The 19,483-nt window shown below is 45.5% G+C and overlaps 1 protein-coding gene across 2 annotated transcripts in view; it reads left to right on the top strand.

The window, feature by feature from the left end:
• Window positions 1-1,007: 1,007 nt before the first annotated feature.
• Window positions 1,008-19,483, top strand: part of LOC139759254 (uncharacterized) — a 56,831-nt gene continuing 38,355 nt past the window's right edge. The window contains exon 1 of one of the 2 annotated variants that reach the window (XM_071681384.1): window positions 1,008-1,459. In XM_071681384.1, coding sequence (XP_071537485.1) covers window positions 1,254-1,459 — 206 coding nt within the window. In that variant the 5' untranslated portion in view covers window positions 1,008-1,253. The remainder of the gene's footprint in view (window positions 1,460-19,483) is intronic. The other variant, XM_071681385.1, reaches the window with a different exon arrangement.

Raw genomic sequence — 19,483 nt, forward strand, 5'->3', positions numbered from 1 at the left:
TTTGGTATCAACAATGTTATATGGTTATGAGGTTTGGGCTATAGATAGAGTTGTGCGCAGGAGGATGGATGTGCTGGAAATGAGATGTTTGAGGACAATGTGTGGTGTGAGGTGGTTTGATCGAGTAAGTAACGTAAGGGTAAGAGAGATGTGTGGTAATAAAAAAAAACTGTGGTTGAGAGAGCAGAAGAGGGTGTTTTGAAATGGTTTGGTCACACGGAGAGAATGAGTGAGGAAAGATTGACCAAGAGGATATATGTGTCAGAGGTGGAGGGAACTAGGATAAGTGGGAGACCAAATTGGAGGTGGAAAGATGGAGTGAAAAAGATTTTGAGTGATCGGGGCCTGAACATGCAGGAGGGTGAAAGGCGTGCAAGGAATAGAGTGAATTGGAACGTTGTAGTATACCGGGGTCGACGTGCTGTCAATGGATTGACCCAGGGCATGTGAAGCGTCTGGGGTAAACCATGGAAAGTTTTGTGGGTCCTGGATGTGGAAAGGGAGCTGCTTTTTCGAAGCATTACACATGACAGCTAGAGACTTGAGTGTGAACGAATGTGGCCATTTTTATGTTTTCCTGGCGCTACCTCTCTGAAGCGGGGGGTAGCGATGCTGTTTCCTGTTGGGCGGGGAAGCGCCAGGAATGTATGAAGGCAAGCAAGTATGAATGTGTACATGTTTATTTATGTATGCCTGTGCATGTAAATGTATGTATATGTGTGTATGTTGATATGTATGTATATGTGCCTATACGGGCGTTTATGCATATATATATATATATATATGAGTGGATGGGGCATTCGTCTGTTTCCTATCGCTACCTCGCTAACGCGGGAGACGGCGATCAAGTATAATGAATATAAATATATATATATATATATATATATATATATATATATATATATATATATATATATATATACTGTAGTATGAACAGAGCATGATTGAATATGTAGTGTTAGTGGGTAGAAAAATATTAAGACGAACTGGCAACTCGTACAGAGGAGAAAGGTATAAATACAGGTGGGTAGCGGAGCGTGCCCAGTTTGAGGGATTCAGTCATGAGTGAAGGAGTGGTCGTCGAGCATCTCCTAATACCTTTATCTCTCTCAACCTTATTCTTCAAAATAATATTAACATAAGAAATGTTAATGTTAACATTGTGGGAATCATTCTCGTGTTAGAAGTGATGTTAATGGTGAGTCGTTTAACTGTGGCTGGACTAAATCTGGTGGTGGTCGTCGTATTACGTGATGACGACCTCATACTTCCGCGGTGGAGCAGCTGGGTCCTTGGGCAGCCAGGGAGACTCCCTCGTCTCCAGCATCAGCAGCTGGGACTCCCTAGGAAGTCGCTGGGGGAGTGGGGACTGCCGGTGGATGATCCCAGGGGAGGAGGATGTTTTCCTCCCTGCAACGGTGGCTGTTCCTCGACCTTGTCTACCTGACCTCGACCTCAGGTTAGTGTAACTGATGTGTGTATACTTTATCTGCTCAACCTCGACCTTAGGCGAATGTTGACCCTGTTACAGTGCCTCGACCTTGTTAACCTTGGGTGGGCACTGGGCCTGCCAACCTCAGGCCACACTTGGTCATCATCTTCCTAACATGTGAGCACTAACGACCCAACCACCAATCTGCGCTGCCCCGGTTGTAGCCTAGCTCACGTCCACCTCCCGACACCTTCCTTAACGTCAGCAGACAGACGTAACGTACGGACGATCCTGACGTACATGACGGGTCCACCTCTACATGTCTTGCTATAATTATGATACATTAGTAAAGTCTGTACGTCATATGAAGAATACTCCTCCTCCCTCCTGTATTTATATCATTATTATTATTTTTATTATTATTATTATTATTATCATTATTATTATTATTATTATTATTATTATTATACCATTACCAGTCATTAGTGTCATTATTATTATTTTTATTATTATTGATCATTATTGTCATTATAATTATTAGTATTGTGATTATTGTTATTGTTAATATTATTAATCATTATCATTATTATTATGATTGATCATTATTGTTAGTATCATTATTATAATAATGATTATTGTTATTATTATTATTATTATAATTATTATTATTATTACATAAGGATGCAAACAGCAACATACCATTGAGTCAAGTGTGCGTATTAATGGTAATAATAAAGCAAACAATAATGTGATAATAAAGTTAACACGATTTGAAGAAACCATGTGAACTTTATATGTTTGTATGTATGTATGGATGGATGTATGTATGTAATGTATGTCTGTATGTATATAATGTATGTATGTACGTATGTAATGTATTTATGTACGGAGGTGCAAGCAATTTCAGTCGTGGATCTGAAGTATGTATAAAGTGTATGATGCTATGTATATTAGTATTCTTGCCCCATCCCTGCAGGACACACGCTAGTCTTAGCATGGTCCTCATCTCCAAACTAACGTAACGTAAGTGATGATGTTTTCTGAAAATCTAGTAAATTTATATATTTTCTCCAAATGACTGTTCAACAAAAACTTATTTAGTCCCGTCCTGCTTGAGGGTCGCAACCAAAGCCAACATTGGATTTAACAGCTATTCAACGTCGGGCTTACAAAACAGTATTGCCTTTAACGACCAATGAACGCTGGGCTTACAGAACAATAGTAAGAACCAATCACCGCTAGACTGACAAACCATCAACGGATTTGGCAGCCAACCACTGTCGGGTTTACATGCGAACGTTCACACTTACATACTCGCCAGCCAGTCAACGTCCTTGCTTGATATGCATGACGTAATCTCATCCTTGACCAATCACCTTTGGCCTTACATACGAACTGTGATTAACCAGACCCATCCGCAAGTGGCCATTACCGTTGTTATAGGTAGGTAAACAAAATTGCTTGCTTTTGCAAGAATCGTACTATATGTAAAGGGTCGTAGTCGTCATTAATAATGAGTGAGGTAATTATTGTCATTATAGGATAGTGTACGACCCGCATGACCAGTGGTGGGGGTGGGGTCAGGCGGTAGTGTGTGTGAGGTAATGTGTTACCTGTCATGCAAGCTGCAGATGTATTACATGGTCGGATATCTTGATGTGTGAGTAGTTATAGTACGACCTCGCTGAGATAGGCTCACCCACCACACACGAGACTTCAGTATGTTGTTGTGAATCCCACGGTACCAAGTGTAACTCTACACAGACTCACAGACAGACAAACATACTGACTCATAGACAGACAGACAGTTAACAATGACTGCCAGATATTTTTCATGTATTTCTGTAATTTGAAAAAAGATCAGGACACGAAGAAACTAATGATGATTTATATATATTGCTTTCTGACGTATTACAGTAATGCTGGTTGTGTGTGTGTAACAATTTGAAATTATCTTATAGCCTGGTTGTTCTTTGTTTGCTGCCTTGTGATTAGCAAAGTGCAGCATGCAACCTGATATACAGATAGCATGCTGCAGCATATAGCCTGACATAGCACAGCATACGGCATTATATAGCTTGACATGCACACAGCATAGTGTAGCATAGAGTGACATACACACAGCATAGAGCTGCATACAGTGGCATACACACAGCATAGTGCTGCATACAGTAACATACACACAGCATAGTGCAGCATACAGCCACAGAGACCGTGGAGGGGAGGGGAGGGGGTGGTGTGATCCTGGGCTGGGATGAGTAACAGGGATGTGCACCAGAAATGTTAGAGGTGAACCACGGGCAGAGGCCGGCCTGTGGCCAGACTCGGGATCAACACCAGAGGATTTGGACGAGTCTGAGGGAGGGGAGAGGAATGGGGAGCATGTGTGAGCGTGGCAGAGGATTGGGGAGGGTGTGTGAGAGTGGCAGAGGAATGGGGAGGGCGTGGGAGAGGAATGGGGAGGGTGTGTGAGCGTGGGAGAGGAATGGGGAGGGTGTGTGAGCTTGGGAGAGGAATGGGGAGGGTGTGTGAGCGTGGCAGAGGAATGGGGAGAGTGTGTGAGCGTGGCAGAGGAATGGGGAGAGTGTGTGAGCGTGGTAGAGGAATGGGGAGGGTGTGTGAGCTTGGGAGAGGAATGGGGAGGGTGTGTGAGCTTGGGAGAGGAATGGGGCTGTGCTATCATACAGTATTAAAGTATGTGTCATGTGGATAAACATCACATAGGTTCAGTCTTCGTGTGTGCAGTACGGGGGAGGGAGTTGTACGCTGGTGGGGCCTGATGTCGTGCACAGTGTGTCATACAGCATGATATTGTGTAGGTTGTGTCCATTAAACATGTCGTGGGTGGTTCTCTTCCATATATCCTGCACTCGTGTATATGTCATAATGAAAATGATTCACATGTTTTCAAACAAGTTTCTTGCTTCATGTTATGTTCTCTGGTTGTTCTGTCCCCCACATCTCTTGAAGAAGCGTTCACTGTCCACGATGTTTGAAAATCTTAAATGTTTTGATCAGGTCACTCCTCATTCTTCTCTCTTCCAAGTTGGCCATTTTCTGTAACTCATCTTTCTTCATTCTGGTATCATATTTGTTGCCCTCCTCTGGACCTTCTCTATTATGTGCTTGTGCTTCATTGATAAGGGGAGGTGACCTGACCTAAGACGTAGAGTTTATTGACCTCATGTGGGATGTGGACGGGTGAGCTGTACTGCTTCAGCCGACGTGAACGTGAATGTTGGCCCACTGTGTGTCACCAGACACAATGTCTCATTACTGTGTCTGTCTCACAAGGAGACAGTTTGACACTCGAGTTGTCCTGTCTTTATACTTTACATATATGTACCAAACACACACACACACACACACACACACACACACACACACACACACACACACACACACACACACACACATCCCAGGTCGGCGTCAGTGCACGTGGTGTGAGGGGAGACATTAGGTGTGTGAGGGTTACAACCTTGTTAGTAGATGTTTATGTGTACATGTTATGTAGGGACTCGTGCAAGACCATCCTGGGAAAGATACATCCATACACCCGCCCCGTACATGACTACCTTATACTTGTTCCTTATACCTGTGTCCTGTACCTCATACTACTGCCTTCTACTTTGTTATATACATAGGATCATAATGATGGCCGGCCATCTGTATACCACCACACTTGCCTGTACATATTGATGATTTCTCCTGTCATTCATCCTACCTACACTTGCCTCGTCCCGCCCTCCTGCTCAAGGGTCGTCCCGCCCTCCTGCTCAAGGGTCGTCCCGCCCTCCTGCTCAAGGGCCCCTGGTGTTACCCCACCAGGGGCACATCATCCCCTGGTGTTACCCCACCAGGGGCACATCATCCCCGGGTGTTACCCCACCAGGGGCACATCATCCCCTGGTGTTACCCCACCAGGGGCACATCATCCCCTGGTGTTACCCCACCAGGGGCACATCATCCCCGGGTGTTACCCCACCAGGGGCACATCATCCCCTGGTGTTACCCCACCAGGGGCACATCATCCCCGGGTGTTACCCCACCAGGGGCACATCATCCCCTGGTGTTACCCCACCAGGGGCACATCATCCCCGGGTGTTACCCCACCAGGGGCACATCATCCCCTGGTGTTACCCCACCAGGGGCACATCATCCCCTGGTGTTACCCCACCAGGGGCACATCATCCCCGGGTGTTACCCCACCAGGGGCACATCATCCCCGGGTGTTACCCCACCAGGGGCACATCATCCCCGGGTGTTACCCCACCAGGGGCACATCATCCCCTGGTGTTACCCCACCAGGGGCACATCATCCCCTGGTGTTACCCCACCAGGGGCACATCATCCCCGGGTGTTACCCCACCAGGGGCACATCATCCCCGGATGTTACCTCACCAGGGACACATCATCCCCTGGTGTTACCCCACCAGGGGCACATCATCCCCGGGTGTTACCCCACCAGGGGCACATCATCCCCGGATGTTACCTCACCAGGGACACATCATCCTTGGTCAGTTTTAAGTAGAGGAGAGGACTCGGGTGCCGACGTCACCAGTGACGTCAGCAGCTGCTCCCTGCATTGCTGTGTCTCCCCCAGTCTGTGTTCTCGTCTGTCTACCTCTGTCTGTATCCTCTGTCTATTGTGGTGTTTGTGTTTGTGTATTTGTTGAATGTGATGTCTGTGTTTGCTTTTGTCTAGTTGTCGTGAAGTATTTGTGTCTATGGCAATATCTTTCCTGAAATTCTTGTGTTGTCTGTTACAATATAAGAATTATATGTCGTGCTCTCTCTCTCTCTCTCTCTCTCTCTCTCTCTCTCTCTCTCTCTTACTCGTAACTATATGCTCATCTGTCTGTCTTGGTATGTGTGTTGTCTGCTGAAGTGTCTGGGTTTCCTCTTTTTCCTTTTTGCAGTTGTTTTTATATGTACCTTCTGTTGTTGTACGTGTGGTGTACGTACATGTGTCTCAGGTATGTACAGAGAATTGTACACCTGTGTGTTCCCTCGCGTTCCTAGGTGGTCTGTTGTGTTGTCTGTCTGTCTGTGCTACAGTCAGCCCGTCTCCTGCCCCCGGCGCGCGGTCTGTCTGTTAACCTGGTCTGTATAATCAACGTGGTCTGTGGCTCTCAGGCCAGACCGACCAGTGTTTGTGGGGGACCATTTTCTGTGGGTCAGGTGGGGGGGGGTGTCGGTCATGGTAGGGATGTAGGGTGGGAGGTCACGTGATCTGGTGTACAGTGTGTACGTACATCAGGCCGGGGGCTGGCAGGTCACGTCTATTGTCAAACAAAAAAGTTTCGCGAAATATGAAAAAGAATTGATGGTACATCATTATTGATGGTGGTACAATACATTCATCATTAAGGAGGCAGCAAGGGTTGGTAATGTTTACTACAGCAACTACTGCAGGGAGGGAACGAGAAGAGGGAGACCAAATTGTAGGTGGAAAGATGGAGTGAAAAAGATTTTGAGTGATCGGGGCCTGAACATGCAGGAGGGTGAAAGGCGTGTAAAGAATAGAGTGAATTAGAACGATGTGACATACCGTGGTCGACGTGCTGTCACTGGATTGAACCAGGGCATGTGAAGCGTCTGGGGTAAACCATGGAAAGTTTTTGGGGCCTGGATGTGGAAAGGGAGCTGTGGTTTCGGTGCATTATTACTTGACAGCTAGAGACTGAGTGTGAACGAATGTGGCCTTTGTTGTCTTTTCCCAGTGCTGCCTCGTGCATGTGGGGGGAGGGGGTTGTCATTTCATGTGTGGCGAGGTGGCGACAGGAATGAATAAGGACAGACAGTATTAATTATGTACATGTGTATATATGTAAATGTCTGTATTTGTATATGTATGTATACGTTGAAATGTCTCGGTATGTATATGTGCGTAGTGGACGTATGTATATACATGTGTATGTGGGCGGGTTGGGTCATTCTTTCGTGTTTCCTTGTGCTACCTCGCTAACGCGGGAGACGGCGACAAAGTATGATATATATATATATATATATATATATATATATATATATATATATATATATATATATATATATATATTAGTGTTACACTTGAGATTATTATGTCGGTAGTTTAGTTTATCCTCAATTATCAACTTTCATATTTTCCCGTTTTCTCCATTCAATGTTTTCTCCCTATTTCGTTGTTTTCGTACATGACATTCGTAACGTTATATTTAATGTTTACAAGATTATTACATTTATTTTTTAGTTCTCGATTTTCTAGTTGTAACACTACATTGTGAGCCCATTTTCTGAATGTTATTTATTAACTCTAAGGTCTAATGTCCCGTTTTCTAATACCTCTCTCGTCCTCTCGTCTCTCGGGATATTATTCCCATTTTCTGGATTCGAATAATCACGAACATTGTATGAAAACGAGATGTATATCACAGGTGACTGCTTCCTCAAGACATTCTCTCGTGGGTTCCCCATTGATAATTGATGATCACATAGAGGCTCCCTTATCCCTGGCTTGTTGGCGTCACGTGATCGGGGCGCTGTTCCCCATGTAATGGTTGTATTGTTAGTTGTCTTGCTTATCATGGTATTAACCTGACCCGTGTGTTAACATGTGGCATCATTATCAACACTGTAAGGGCTGAGGTTCCTGCCTGGCGCGGACCTTCACACGCACGATGAACCACACACCTTTAGCCTTGGACGTCAACACTAGAGCTTGTTGTTACTGTTGGCAGGGGAACGTACATAGATAACCGAGACGTGGGTCAAAGGGTCATCTGTCATATGTCTTTCCCAGGTACAACACCAAACTGTACGTACATAATGACGTGTGACTAACAGGACTGTAAGTTTGGATTTGAAGTTGTTGTCCTGTAATGAAGACCGGGAACGTGCCGTAACATCTTGAGTACGACAGTGTATCGCTGTTCACTATGGAGAATAGTCATCGTACTCAGGGGGTAAAGAATAGTACTCAAGGTTGTACGCAACGGTTGACTATCGTACTAACGAACCAGATTATCATACTGAAAATTCAAGGTTTTCTTGCTGAATGACTCAAGTTGATGTGCTGACTTTTCTAAGAACTAATAATTAAATGGTTACTTGGTCGTACTGAAGGGATTAAGTAAAGAAGGAGGGAGGGAGGAAGCGCAGGAAACAGCCAGGTTTATAAGGCAAAACAATGCATGAGGAGCAAGAAGAGGCGACCGGTGGGAGGAGTCGGCGGCAGGCCGGGCTCCTCCCCCTTCTGTGACGTCACCCGACTACGTCAGCACAACTTGCGGAAAATCGACTGAGTAAAGCGACTCAAGCTGTTTACTACTGGCTCATTGACGTCATATGCTCGCTGCATAAACTGTGCGTCACGTCACAGCATATGTAGTGACTACAAACTCATTCACTCTCCTCCTGCCCAGCCAGCCAGTGTGTGCAGCGACCACAGTGCACCTGATAATGTACAATTTTAGTATTCTTCAGTGTTCACAATGATCATATGTATGACATATAAGATTTATCTTGGGACATGTTTATACTCGAGCACACAAGCAGGACTTGTGAATGACAAATATTGTATATGATATATATATATATATATATATATATATATATATATATATATATATATATATATATATATATATCCCTGGGGAGAGGGGAGAAAGAATACTTCCCACGTATTCCCTGCGTGTCGTAGAATGCGACTAAAAGGGGAGGGAGCGGGGGGCTGAAAATCCTCCCCTCTTTTTTTTTTTTTAATTTTTCCAAAAGAAGGAACAGAGAAGGGGGCCAGGTGAGGATATTCCCTCAGAGGCCCAGTCCTCTGTTCTTAACGCTACCTTGCTAATGCGGGAAATGGTGAATAGTTTGAAAGAAAGAATGTATATATATATATATATATATATATATATATATATATATATATATATATATATATATATATATATACTCCTGGACGCTACACACACACAATGTAAGACGGCACAACCCAAGTACCAGCGAGGTGGGATAGGGAGGAGGTCATGTACAGCTGTGAGACAACCAGATAAGACCCAGGATGACACAGTGTGTGAAGATGATGGTGTTGAAGATGTCGGTGGAGAGAGTGCCGGGGGAGTAGATGTATAGCAAGATGATCCGTGGAAGCACAGACTGGTCTCTCTGGTGACCATAGTCAGTACAACGTTAGAAAAGTAGATCAAAAATCAATTAGATGTCTACATTTAAAGTATGAACCAGCGTTTGGCATGTCACGTGAGAAGCGGGATCAGACGGCGATGCCTGGGTGGACGACGGGCGGGGTGGTGAACACTCCTCACAAGAGCCTTAACGAAATGTGTCAGAGGTGGAGGGTACGAGGTGAACTGGGAAAACAAATTAATGGAGTAAAAAAGATTTTGAGCGTTCGGGGCTTGAACATGCAGAAGTATGCAGGGCGTGCCCGGGATAGAGTTAATTGGAACGATGTGATATACAGGGGTCGACGTGCTGTCAGTGGAGTAAACCAGTGCATGTGAAGCGTCCCGGAGTAAACCATGGAATTGAGATTGTTTAGAAATTAATTTTCATCTTTATCAATGGGCCACAAACAAAGAATGTCATGAACATGTCTGTACCATATGATATTACCATGTAAAGTGTCTGGAAATACATTGTTTTCACATAATTCTATGAATGAATGACGTAAGAGGACAGAGCATTTCCCATACTGATACTTAACTGTAAGTGAACTTACTTATACATCTGAGTTTACGTTACTTGGCTTGAACTAGTGTGTGTGTGTGTGTGTGTGTGTATTGTGTATACATAAGGTAAGAACCTGGTACACACACAGAGTAAAGATGTTATTATAATTATAATGATAATAATTATTATTATTATTATTATTATTATTATTATTATTATTATTATTATTATTACCGTCATCCGTGTGTGGTGGATGTATGGGTGAGGAGCGCTGGTTGCCTGTCGTGCCAAGCCTCCCGCTGCTTGTTTACCAACAGTACAGTCATCATGTGAGAGTTGTGTTGGTGTGACGCAAGTCTCGACCCTTACGTCGCCCGGGAGAGAGGCAGGAGCGTGATGGGTGAGGCAGGAGCGTACAGGTGAGGCAGGAGCGTGTTGGGTGAGGCAGGAGCGTGATGGGTGAGGCAGGAGCGTGATGGGTGAGGCAGGAGCGTAATGGGTGAGGCAGGAGCGTGATGGGTGAGGCAGGAGCATATGGGTGAGATGAGCGTGATGGGTGAGGCAGGAGCGTGATGGGTGAGGTAGGAGCGTGATGGGTGAGGCAGGAACGTGATGGGTGAGGTAGGAGCATATGGGTGAGATGAGCGTGATGGGTGAGGTAGGAGCGTGATGGGTGAGGCAGGAGCGTAATGGGTGAGGCAGGAGCGTGATGGGTGAGGCAGGAGCATATGGGTGAGGCAGGAGCATATGGGTGAGGCAGGAGCATATGGGTGAGATGAGCGTGATGGGCGAGGCAGGAGCGTAATGGGTGAGGCAGGAGCGTGATGGGTGAGGCAGGAGCATATGGGTGAGGCGGGAGCATATGGGTGAGATGAGCGTGATGGGCGAGGCAGAAGCGTGATGGGTGAGGCAGGAGCATATGGGTGAGGCGGGAGCATATGGGTGAGATGAGCGTGATGGGCGAGGCAGGAGCGTGATGGGTGAGGCAGGAGCATATGGGTGAGGCGGGAGCATATGGGTGAGGTAGGAGCGTGATGGGTGAGGCAGGAGCGTGATGGGTGAGGCAGGAGCATATGGGTGAGGCAGGAGCGTGATGGGTGAGGCAGGAGCGTGATGGGTGAGGCAGGAGCGTAATGGATGAGGCAGGAGCGTGATGGGTGAGGCAGGAGCATATGGGTGAGGCAGGAGCATATGGGTGAGATGAGCGTGATGGGTGAGGCAGGAGCGTGATGGGTGAGGTAGGAGCGTGATGGGTGAGGCAGGAACGTGATGGGTGAGGTAGGAGCATATGGGTGAGATGAGCGTGATGGGTGAGGTAGGAGCGTGATGGGTGAGGCAGGAGCGTAATGGGTGAGGCAGGAGCGTGATGGGTGAGGCAGGAGCATATGGGTGAGGCAGGAGCATATGGGTGAGGCAGGAGCATATGGGTGAGATGAGCGTGATGGGCGAGGCAGGAGCGTAATGGGTGAGGCAGGAGCGTGATGGGCGAGGCAGGAGCATATGGGTGAGGCGGGAGCATATGGGTGAGATGAGCGTGATGGGCGAGGCAGGAGCGTGATGGGTGAGGCAGGAGCATATGGGTGAGGCGGGAGCATATGGGTGAGATGAGCGTGATGGGCGAGGCAGGAGCGTGATGCACCCGGTGAGGCAGGAGCATATGGGTGAGGCGGGAGCATATGGGTGAGGTAGGAGCGTGATGGGTGAGGCAGGAGCGTGATGGGTGAGGCAGGAGCATATGGGTGAGGCAGGAGCGTGATGGGTGAGGCAGGAGCGTGATGGGTGAGGCAGGAGCGTAATGGATGAGGCAGGAGCGTGATGGGTGAGGCAGGAGCATATGGGTGAGGCAGGAGCATATGGGTGAGATGAGCGTGATGGGCGAGGCAGGAGCGTGATGGGTGAGGCAGGAGCGTAATGGGTGAGGCAGGAGCGTGATGGGTGAGGCAGGAGCGTGATGGGTGAGGCAGGAGCATATGGGTGAGATGAGCGTGATGGGTGAGGCAGGAGCGTGATGGGTGAGGCAGGAGCGTAATGGATGAGATGAGCGTACAGGTGGAGGAGCGTGATGGGTGAGGCAGGAGCGTGATGGATGAGGTAGGATCAGCCAGGTGAAGGTAAGGCTATTTATAATCATAACATCGGAACCTGCTCAATAGTGAACCCACGCCCATTCCCCCCACCATCACCCCAATCACCAGCTAATTCCGTCATTAACCACTCCATCACTAGCCCCACCATCACTAGCCCCACCATCACTAGCCCCAGCATCACTAGCCCCACCATCACTAGCCCCACCATCACTAGCCACGTGGTCCCACCATCCTAGCGTCTGTCCACTGTATTAAATCCTTTCTTCAGTTTTCTTCACTACTGTAGATAAGTTTCTTCATATTTTGCAGTGTATCTTTATTTCATATGATAATTTCCTGAAATTTCTCCAGAATTTGACATTGCTCTCCTCATTCTCTTGTGATATTTAGTAATTAATACAATAAATTTTGTATGTAACCGAAGCTGTGGTATGCGTTATATAAGCGATAATGATGTAGTCATGTATGTTGTCCAAGTATGTTTACATGGTACTCTCTCTCTCTCTCTCTCTCTCTCTCTCTCTCTCTCTCTCTCGAGAGAGAGAGAGAGAGAGAGAGAGAGAGAGAGAGGGGGGGGGTCAGAGGTCATGTATGACCTGGTACAGACAGGTATCACCTGGTATCATAGATAGTAGCCTGGCTAGAGAAGCCCCGCGACCATGTTAGGCTTCAGCTGGCACTGTACACCTACTGGTACAGCAGAGGTAGCCCCGCATGGCAGGCTAGGTCATGCAAGGTCACGACACACACAGTTGACACTTGGAGGAAGCCTCCCTCCTCCCCTCACCCACCCGGGTGCCACATCTCACGCGGGAGATAAGAGCCGGGAGGAGGAGGAGGAGGAGGCAGCTCGCAGTGCTAGGCTGCTGCAAGATAAGCATCACAACCTTAAGAGCGGGTAATCCTTTCTTTTTTTTTTCTTGTTTTCCTCCTGGGCAGCGGGTCACCCATCGTGCTCTAGTGTCCTGTATAAACCTGAACGATAAACCTTGGATGTAGTGTGTTAACAGACCGGTGGATTATGTGGTTGCATGATGGACAATATGGTGTTCATGTAGGACGAGTAATGGAGTAAAGGCAATGTGGGCGGGAAAATGGATGAACGTGCAGGTGGCAACAGTGGTGGCGGCAGGTAGGTACAGCAACATGGTGGGACGCGGGCGGCCAGTGTGAGCCTGGCCCCGAAAGAGGGAGGCTGTATCTCTTGTGCCTCCAGTCATACACCTCAACAGATTTTTTTTTTTTAGTTTTTATTTACTTTTCGTTATTTACTGTGAGGTATCGGCAAGCGCGCCATGCGAGAGAGGGACTAAACCAGGGTAGCTGTCGTTGCTCGCAGCGCTTATTTGCCAGCAAAGATAGGCTCCGTGGCGAGCCTGTTGGAACTCGTGTGAGTATGTGTGTTGATCTCCGTGCTGCTCCTGCTACATACAGACCCACACTGCTATGATGCCATCCTGCTACACCGTTCCTGCTTGTGACATTTACCGTGCCAACTGACGCTCCGGCTCCGGCCTCTGTCCTTGGCACGCGGCATCTCTCCCTCGACCAGCAACCCTATCCTCCCTCAAAACCATGACACCCCCAAGCATATATTGAATTTGGTTTAAACCTATTCTTTCTCCAGGGTTTTTATATATATATATATATATATATATATATATATATATATATATATATATATATATATATATATATATATAACGTATTTACGTTTTTCATATATTTGTATAATATTACGATATAGAGAATTTTTATCTATTAAGAAATACAGAGGTTTAGTGATAACTTGTGCTTACGCCAATATTCCCATGATTGGTTCATTGGTGATTGGTGAAAACTGGCTTGTGTTATGCTTCACAATGATGCTGTTCTTCATCAAGGAAAATTTAGATTTGCTTTTGTCGAGTTGACGATTTGAGTTCATCGTACGTTTGGTAGTGTAGTTATATACTACATAAACAGAACCTGTTTAATACTATTTATTGTTGTCACTGCTGTTCAGAAGTCACGTGGAGAACAAGTTCTGGTAGATTTAAAATGCAGTGATCTTTCCTTCTACCGCCCACGACAAATTGAATCTAAATCATGAATTACAAAGCTACAGTGAATGGTTATCTGTAACAGTGAACAGTGATACCCAGTTCTCTATAGCAGTGAACAACGATACCCAGTTCTCTACAACAGTAAACAGTTCTACCCAGTTCTATATAACAGTGGACACCGCCACCCAGTTCTCTATAACAGTGAACAGTGCTACCCAGTTCTTTATAACGAACAATGCCACCCATTTCTCTATAACAGTGTAAGTGCTCCCCAGTTCTCTATAACGGTGAACGGTGCTACCCAGTTCTCTATAACAGTGAACAGTGCTACCTAGTTCTCTATAACAGTGAACAGTGATACCCAGTTCACTATGCAAGTGAAGTACTACTTAGGTTTCTGTATCAGTGAAGTGTTACCCAGTTGTCTTTAACAATGAAAAGCCCAACCCAGTTCTTTGCAGCAGTGAAACGTGCCACTCACTTCCCTGTACCAGTGAGCAGTGCTGCCCAGTTCTCTGTACCAGTTAAATACTACCCAGCTTTCCAAAGCAGTGAACATTGTTGCTCAGCTTTCTATAGTAGTGAACAGTGCTACCCAGTTTTTTATGGCAGTGAACAGTGCGGCCAAGTTTTCTATATCAGTAGACAGCTCTACCGAGTTTTCTTTAGCAGTGAACAGTTGTAATGAGTTCTCTCTAGCAGTGAACGGTGCTACCTAGACTTCTGAACATTGCTACCCAGCCCTCTGTTATGGTGAACAATGCTACTCAGTACTAAGAACAGTGAAAAGTGCTAACAACTGTAAACTATTGAACATTGAATTGCTGTCAGTACTTTAGCAGTTAACGTTAATCTCCAATTCTCAACAGTGATATGAAGTGATATTTGATACGTGACAGCAGTGAATGCACGCATCATTGCACAAAAGTGAACATTAGCACAGAATACTGTGCCACAGTGAACATTAGCACACAATACTGTGCCACAGTGAACATTAGCGCACAATACTGTGCCACAGTGAACAGTGGTACGGAGGGCTGCGCTGCAGTGAACACTTCAGTACAACAATGATGATTGTGTACAGCCATGATCTGTACCACGCATGAGTGTTCAGACTGGTACAATCACTGCTGTAGGTGCACAAATCTAGTACAATGACTGCTGTAGATGTGCAGATCTGGTACAATTACTGCTCCAGATGTACAGTAATGTACAAAGGTGTTCTGCTTATTACTGTCTGTTGTGACCCTGGCTATAGCTTGGTACAGTAATGCTCATTTGTTGATGAATGTAACACAGAATGATCACCATATTGTACTGTACAGTTGTTTGTTGTATAGTGAACACATTAGCTGGTGGCCAGCTGTACTGTCGACCAGGACAGCTGGTTGTGGTATTACATTGTGCTGGTTTATGTCTTGGTATGTTATAATGTGAGCCAAGTTGGTAATCACCATTCTAATTGAATGGTCTGCGTACATCATCTGATGACTTTGTTTAATGTCATCATTTGAGTTGGTCAACCGAACCGACTGAACACACAAGGTGCAGACCATACAGGTGGTGTGGTGGTCTTCTGCTGTCAAAGTACTAGATGCAGACCATACCAGGTGGTGTGGTGGTCTTCTACTGTCTCAGTACTAGGTGCAGACGGTGGTCTGGTGGTCTTCTACTGTCTTAGTACTAGGTGCAGACCATACCAAGTGGTGGTCATAGTGAGGACTTTAACCAGTGTATATAACTGGTGTGTTGGATGAGTTAGTGTAGCTGCAGTAAGAATGATATAGAGAAGAAACAAGTGAAACATCTTCTCTGTATGATGATTCTCTGGCGTCCCATATACAATAACACCGCTCACAATTTGTTCAAAAATTTGCATTTCAGAATTATATGAATTCAAAACTGGATGGCATGGGCATTAGAGATGAATAGTTATATATATATATATATATATATATATATATATATATATATATATATATATATATATATATATATATATATATAAGGTATTGTAGCCAAGTGTAACAATATATTTGTGTGAATATAGTTGATATTGGTAATGTATTGGTTGACCAGGTCATATATACCATGTGGCTCATGCTCGGTGAGTCATGTCATAATCATTATAAACATCGGAAGACATGGAAGGTCTACCTTGTGTTGTTGATCTTACCCATACTGCTGTGTTAGATGCTGTGTGTTGCTATACTGCTGTGTCAGATGCTGTGTGTTGCTATATTGCTGTGTTGCTATACTGCTGTGTGTGTTGCTGTGTTGTGCTATACTGCTCTTGATGTAGTGTTTATATTGCTCTCTGTAGCCATGCTCCTGTACACTACAGGAAGCATATTTCTCCGCTCCTGTAGTGTTCTTTAACCTGGGGTGTATATATCGATCTCCCCTGTTGTCACATGGGGAGCATACTTCTCCCCGGTAACTTTCTTTGTAACTTGATGTGTATATTGTCCTGCTGCTGTACTGCTCTGTAACTTGGATGTGTATATTGTCCTGCTGCTGTACTGCTCTGTAACTTGATGTGTATATTGTCCTGCTGCTGTACTGCTCTGTAACTTGGATGTGTATATTGTTTTTTGTTACTATGGTTACCTCCTGGTATTATGTACTTTATCTAAGATCACACACACACACACACACACACACACACACACACACACACACACCTCGTTCCTACTCATCGACCAGGCCAGTGGAGGGATGAACAGCTGAGTTGGCTTTGAGCCAAATTCCCCGTCCGGGATTGTGTTCGTGGCCCAGTGATTTATGGGAAGCCACGCTAACTCCTGCACCACGCTCACTTGTGGTCCATGGAATGGAACTAGACAGAACCTGAGAGGGAGGGTTTGCGATGGCCAGATAGCTTCTGTATCTCATATATATATATATATATATATATATATATATATATATATATATATATATATATATATATATATATATAATGTGATGATGTTCTTCATAGGTATTTATATGTAAGTATTGATAATGTCTTAATGAAGACCAGTAGTTCTGATAAGTTGAACTAGTGGCACAACCCTGGCCTGTGGTGACCCGCCCCTTGACCTGACCCTTGACGAGGGGTCAGAGGCGAGAGCAGCTGATCCAGCGGTCGACCGTCGCGTCCAACGGTCAGACAGCCCCCCCCCCCACACACACACACACACACACACACTTTGGCCGCTTGCGGGAGGGGGTGACATGTGCCTTTGTTTCATGGGGGGCGTGTGTTTATGTGGAGAGAGAGAGAGAGAGAGAGTTAACATGGCCTCCAGTCTACGGTTATCAGTCATCGTGTTTCAGTATGTCAGCACGCTCCAGCTTGCAGGTCAGGTCAACCTGACACTCCACATACTTCGTTCACTACTTATAATATATACGTACATGTGTATATATGTATACGTACATGTGTATATATACGTACATGTTAGAAAGGTTCACAATTTTGCGCTTGATCAAGTATATGACGCCATTTGGTAAACATGTGATTGTCCAATCACATGTTTACCAAGTGGCGTCCTAGCTTGTCTCTTCGATGTATATCAACTGACTGTTATATTTATCTCTTTTGTCTCCCCTGATGATGTGATTATTACACGAAAGTGCACTTGGGAACTTATCATGTTTCATTTTCCCCGTGGACTCATAGAAATACGTACATGTGCATATATGTATACCTACATTTGTACATATATACGTAGATGTCTATATATGTATACCTACATTTGCACATATATACGTACATTTGTATACATACACGTACATGTGTATATATGTATACGTACATGTGTTTATGTATACTGGGTAGATACACTGGTTTATATTAGGAATATAGGAGTTGGTATGTTGCTGAATATACGTATATGTATGTTCTTGAAATTAGTGTGGACGATTTATTATTATTATTATTATTATTATTATTATTATTGTTATTATTATGATGATGATGATGATGATATTATTATTATTATTTACCTTTATAGAACAATGTATGGTACACATGTAGGTGTGTGTGTGTGTGTGGTAACCGTTGTTGTAGCCTGGGTCTAGCCAGTAAGGTTGTGAAGTTTGGTTATATGATTGTTAAATAATGAACAAGTAGGATGATCATTAGTCATAACGTTCATTATTTATTTGAGTAAACGTAAATGAAGTAAGTCGTATTATCACAGGAATCTAAAGTCGTATGGGTCAGGATGTTGTAGCTCATGGTAGTAAAGTCGCCCTAAACGAACGAGTGACATTAAGTACAAGATACTGAATACGTTCTCATGTTATGTTTAGCTCAGAAATATATTTCTGTGATGGGTGTGGAGACATTGGCGAAGAAAACGGCGTGTCAGTCGTTTATGATGATTGATGACGTAGCAAAGGTGATTGTTGTGTGCTATAGGAAATACTGTGACGGAGGTTACATAGTGAGTTTATAGCGGGGGGGGGGGGAGAATTACCCCCCCAACATCTCCATCAGATGTATGTGTGGCGGGCAGGCCTGTGAGCGGGTCTGCGAGCGGACCTGTGGACGGGCCTGTGGGCGGGTCTGCGGGCGGACCTGTGGGCGGGTGTGTGGGCAGGCCTGTGGGCGGGTCTGCGGGCGGGTCTCCGTGCGGGTCTGTGGGCGGACCTGTGGGCGGGCCTGTGGGCGGGTCTGCGGGCGGGCGGGCGGTCATCATCGACCCATCATGAGCCACGCCACACTTGACCTGCTCTCGTAGATGACCCTCTACGACGGCCAGCATTGTCGTATCAGCTTCCTTACGACGCCTCCGCTGCCGTCTTCCCCACCGTGCGTCCGTGTGTGCGACCCCTGGCTGGACGTACAGTCGTATTCTCGTAGTCGTACTACGATGGTAGAGTCAGCTGGAGTGTTTGGGTCTACGAATTCTTTTATTATTATTGTAAGTCCCCCTCCCCCCCCCGTGTGTTGAATGTTATTAATTATATTAATTAGTGAAGCTCATTACCAGACGGAGCTGAACTTGCTGCCAGTGAGCCGTATGTACGAGACAACAACAGTGTACAGGTTGTACAGATGTGCGGTTGTACAGAACACATGTTGTGCTGCTGTATAGACTGTACAGATGTGATGAAGAGATCTCAGATGTTGTGATCTTGTACGGTTGTAGGAAGCACTGATGTTGAACGGGTTGTAGACTGTAATAGTATTTACTATGATGACGTGAGCGGCAACATGTGAGGACATGGCATGGAACCCGCCCCACGCCCCCCACGTT

Source organism: Panulirus ornatus, chromosome 32 (assembly GCF_036320965.1).
Source record: "Panulirus ornatus isolate Po-2019 chromosome 32, ASM3632096v1, whole genome shotgun sequence".
Lineage (NCBI taxonomy): Eukaryota > Metazoa > Arthropoda > Malacostraca > Decapoda > Palinuridae > Panulirus > Panulirus ornatus.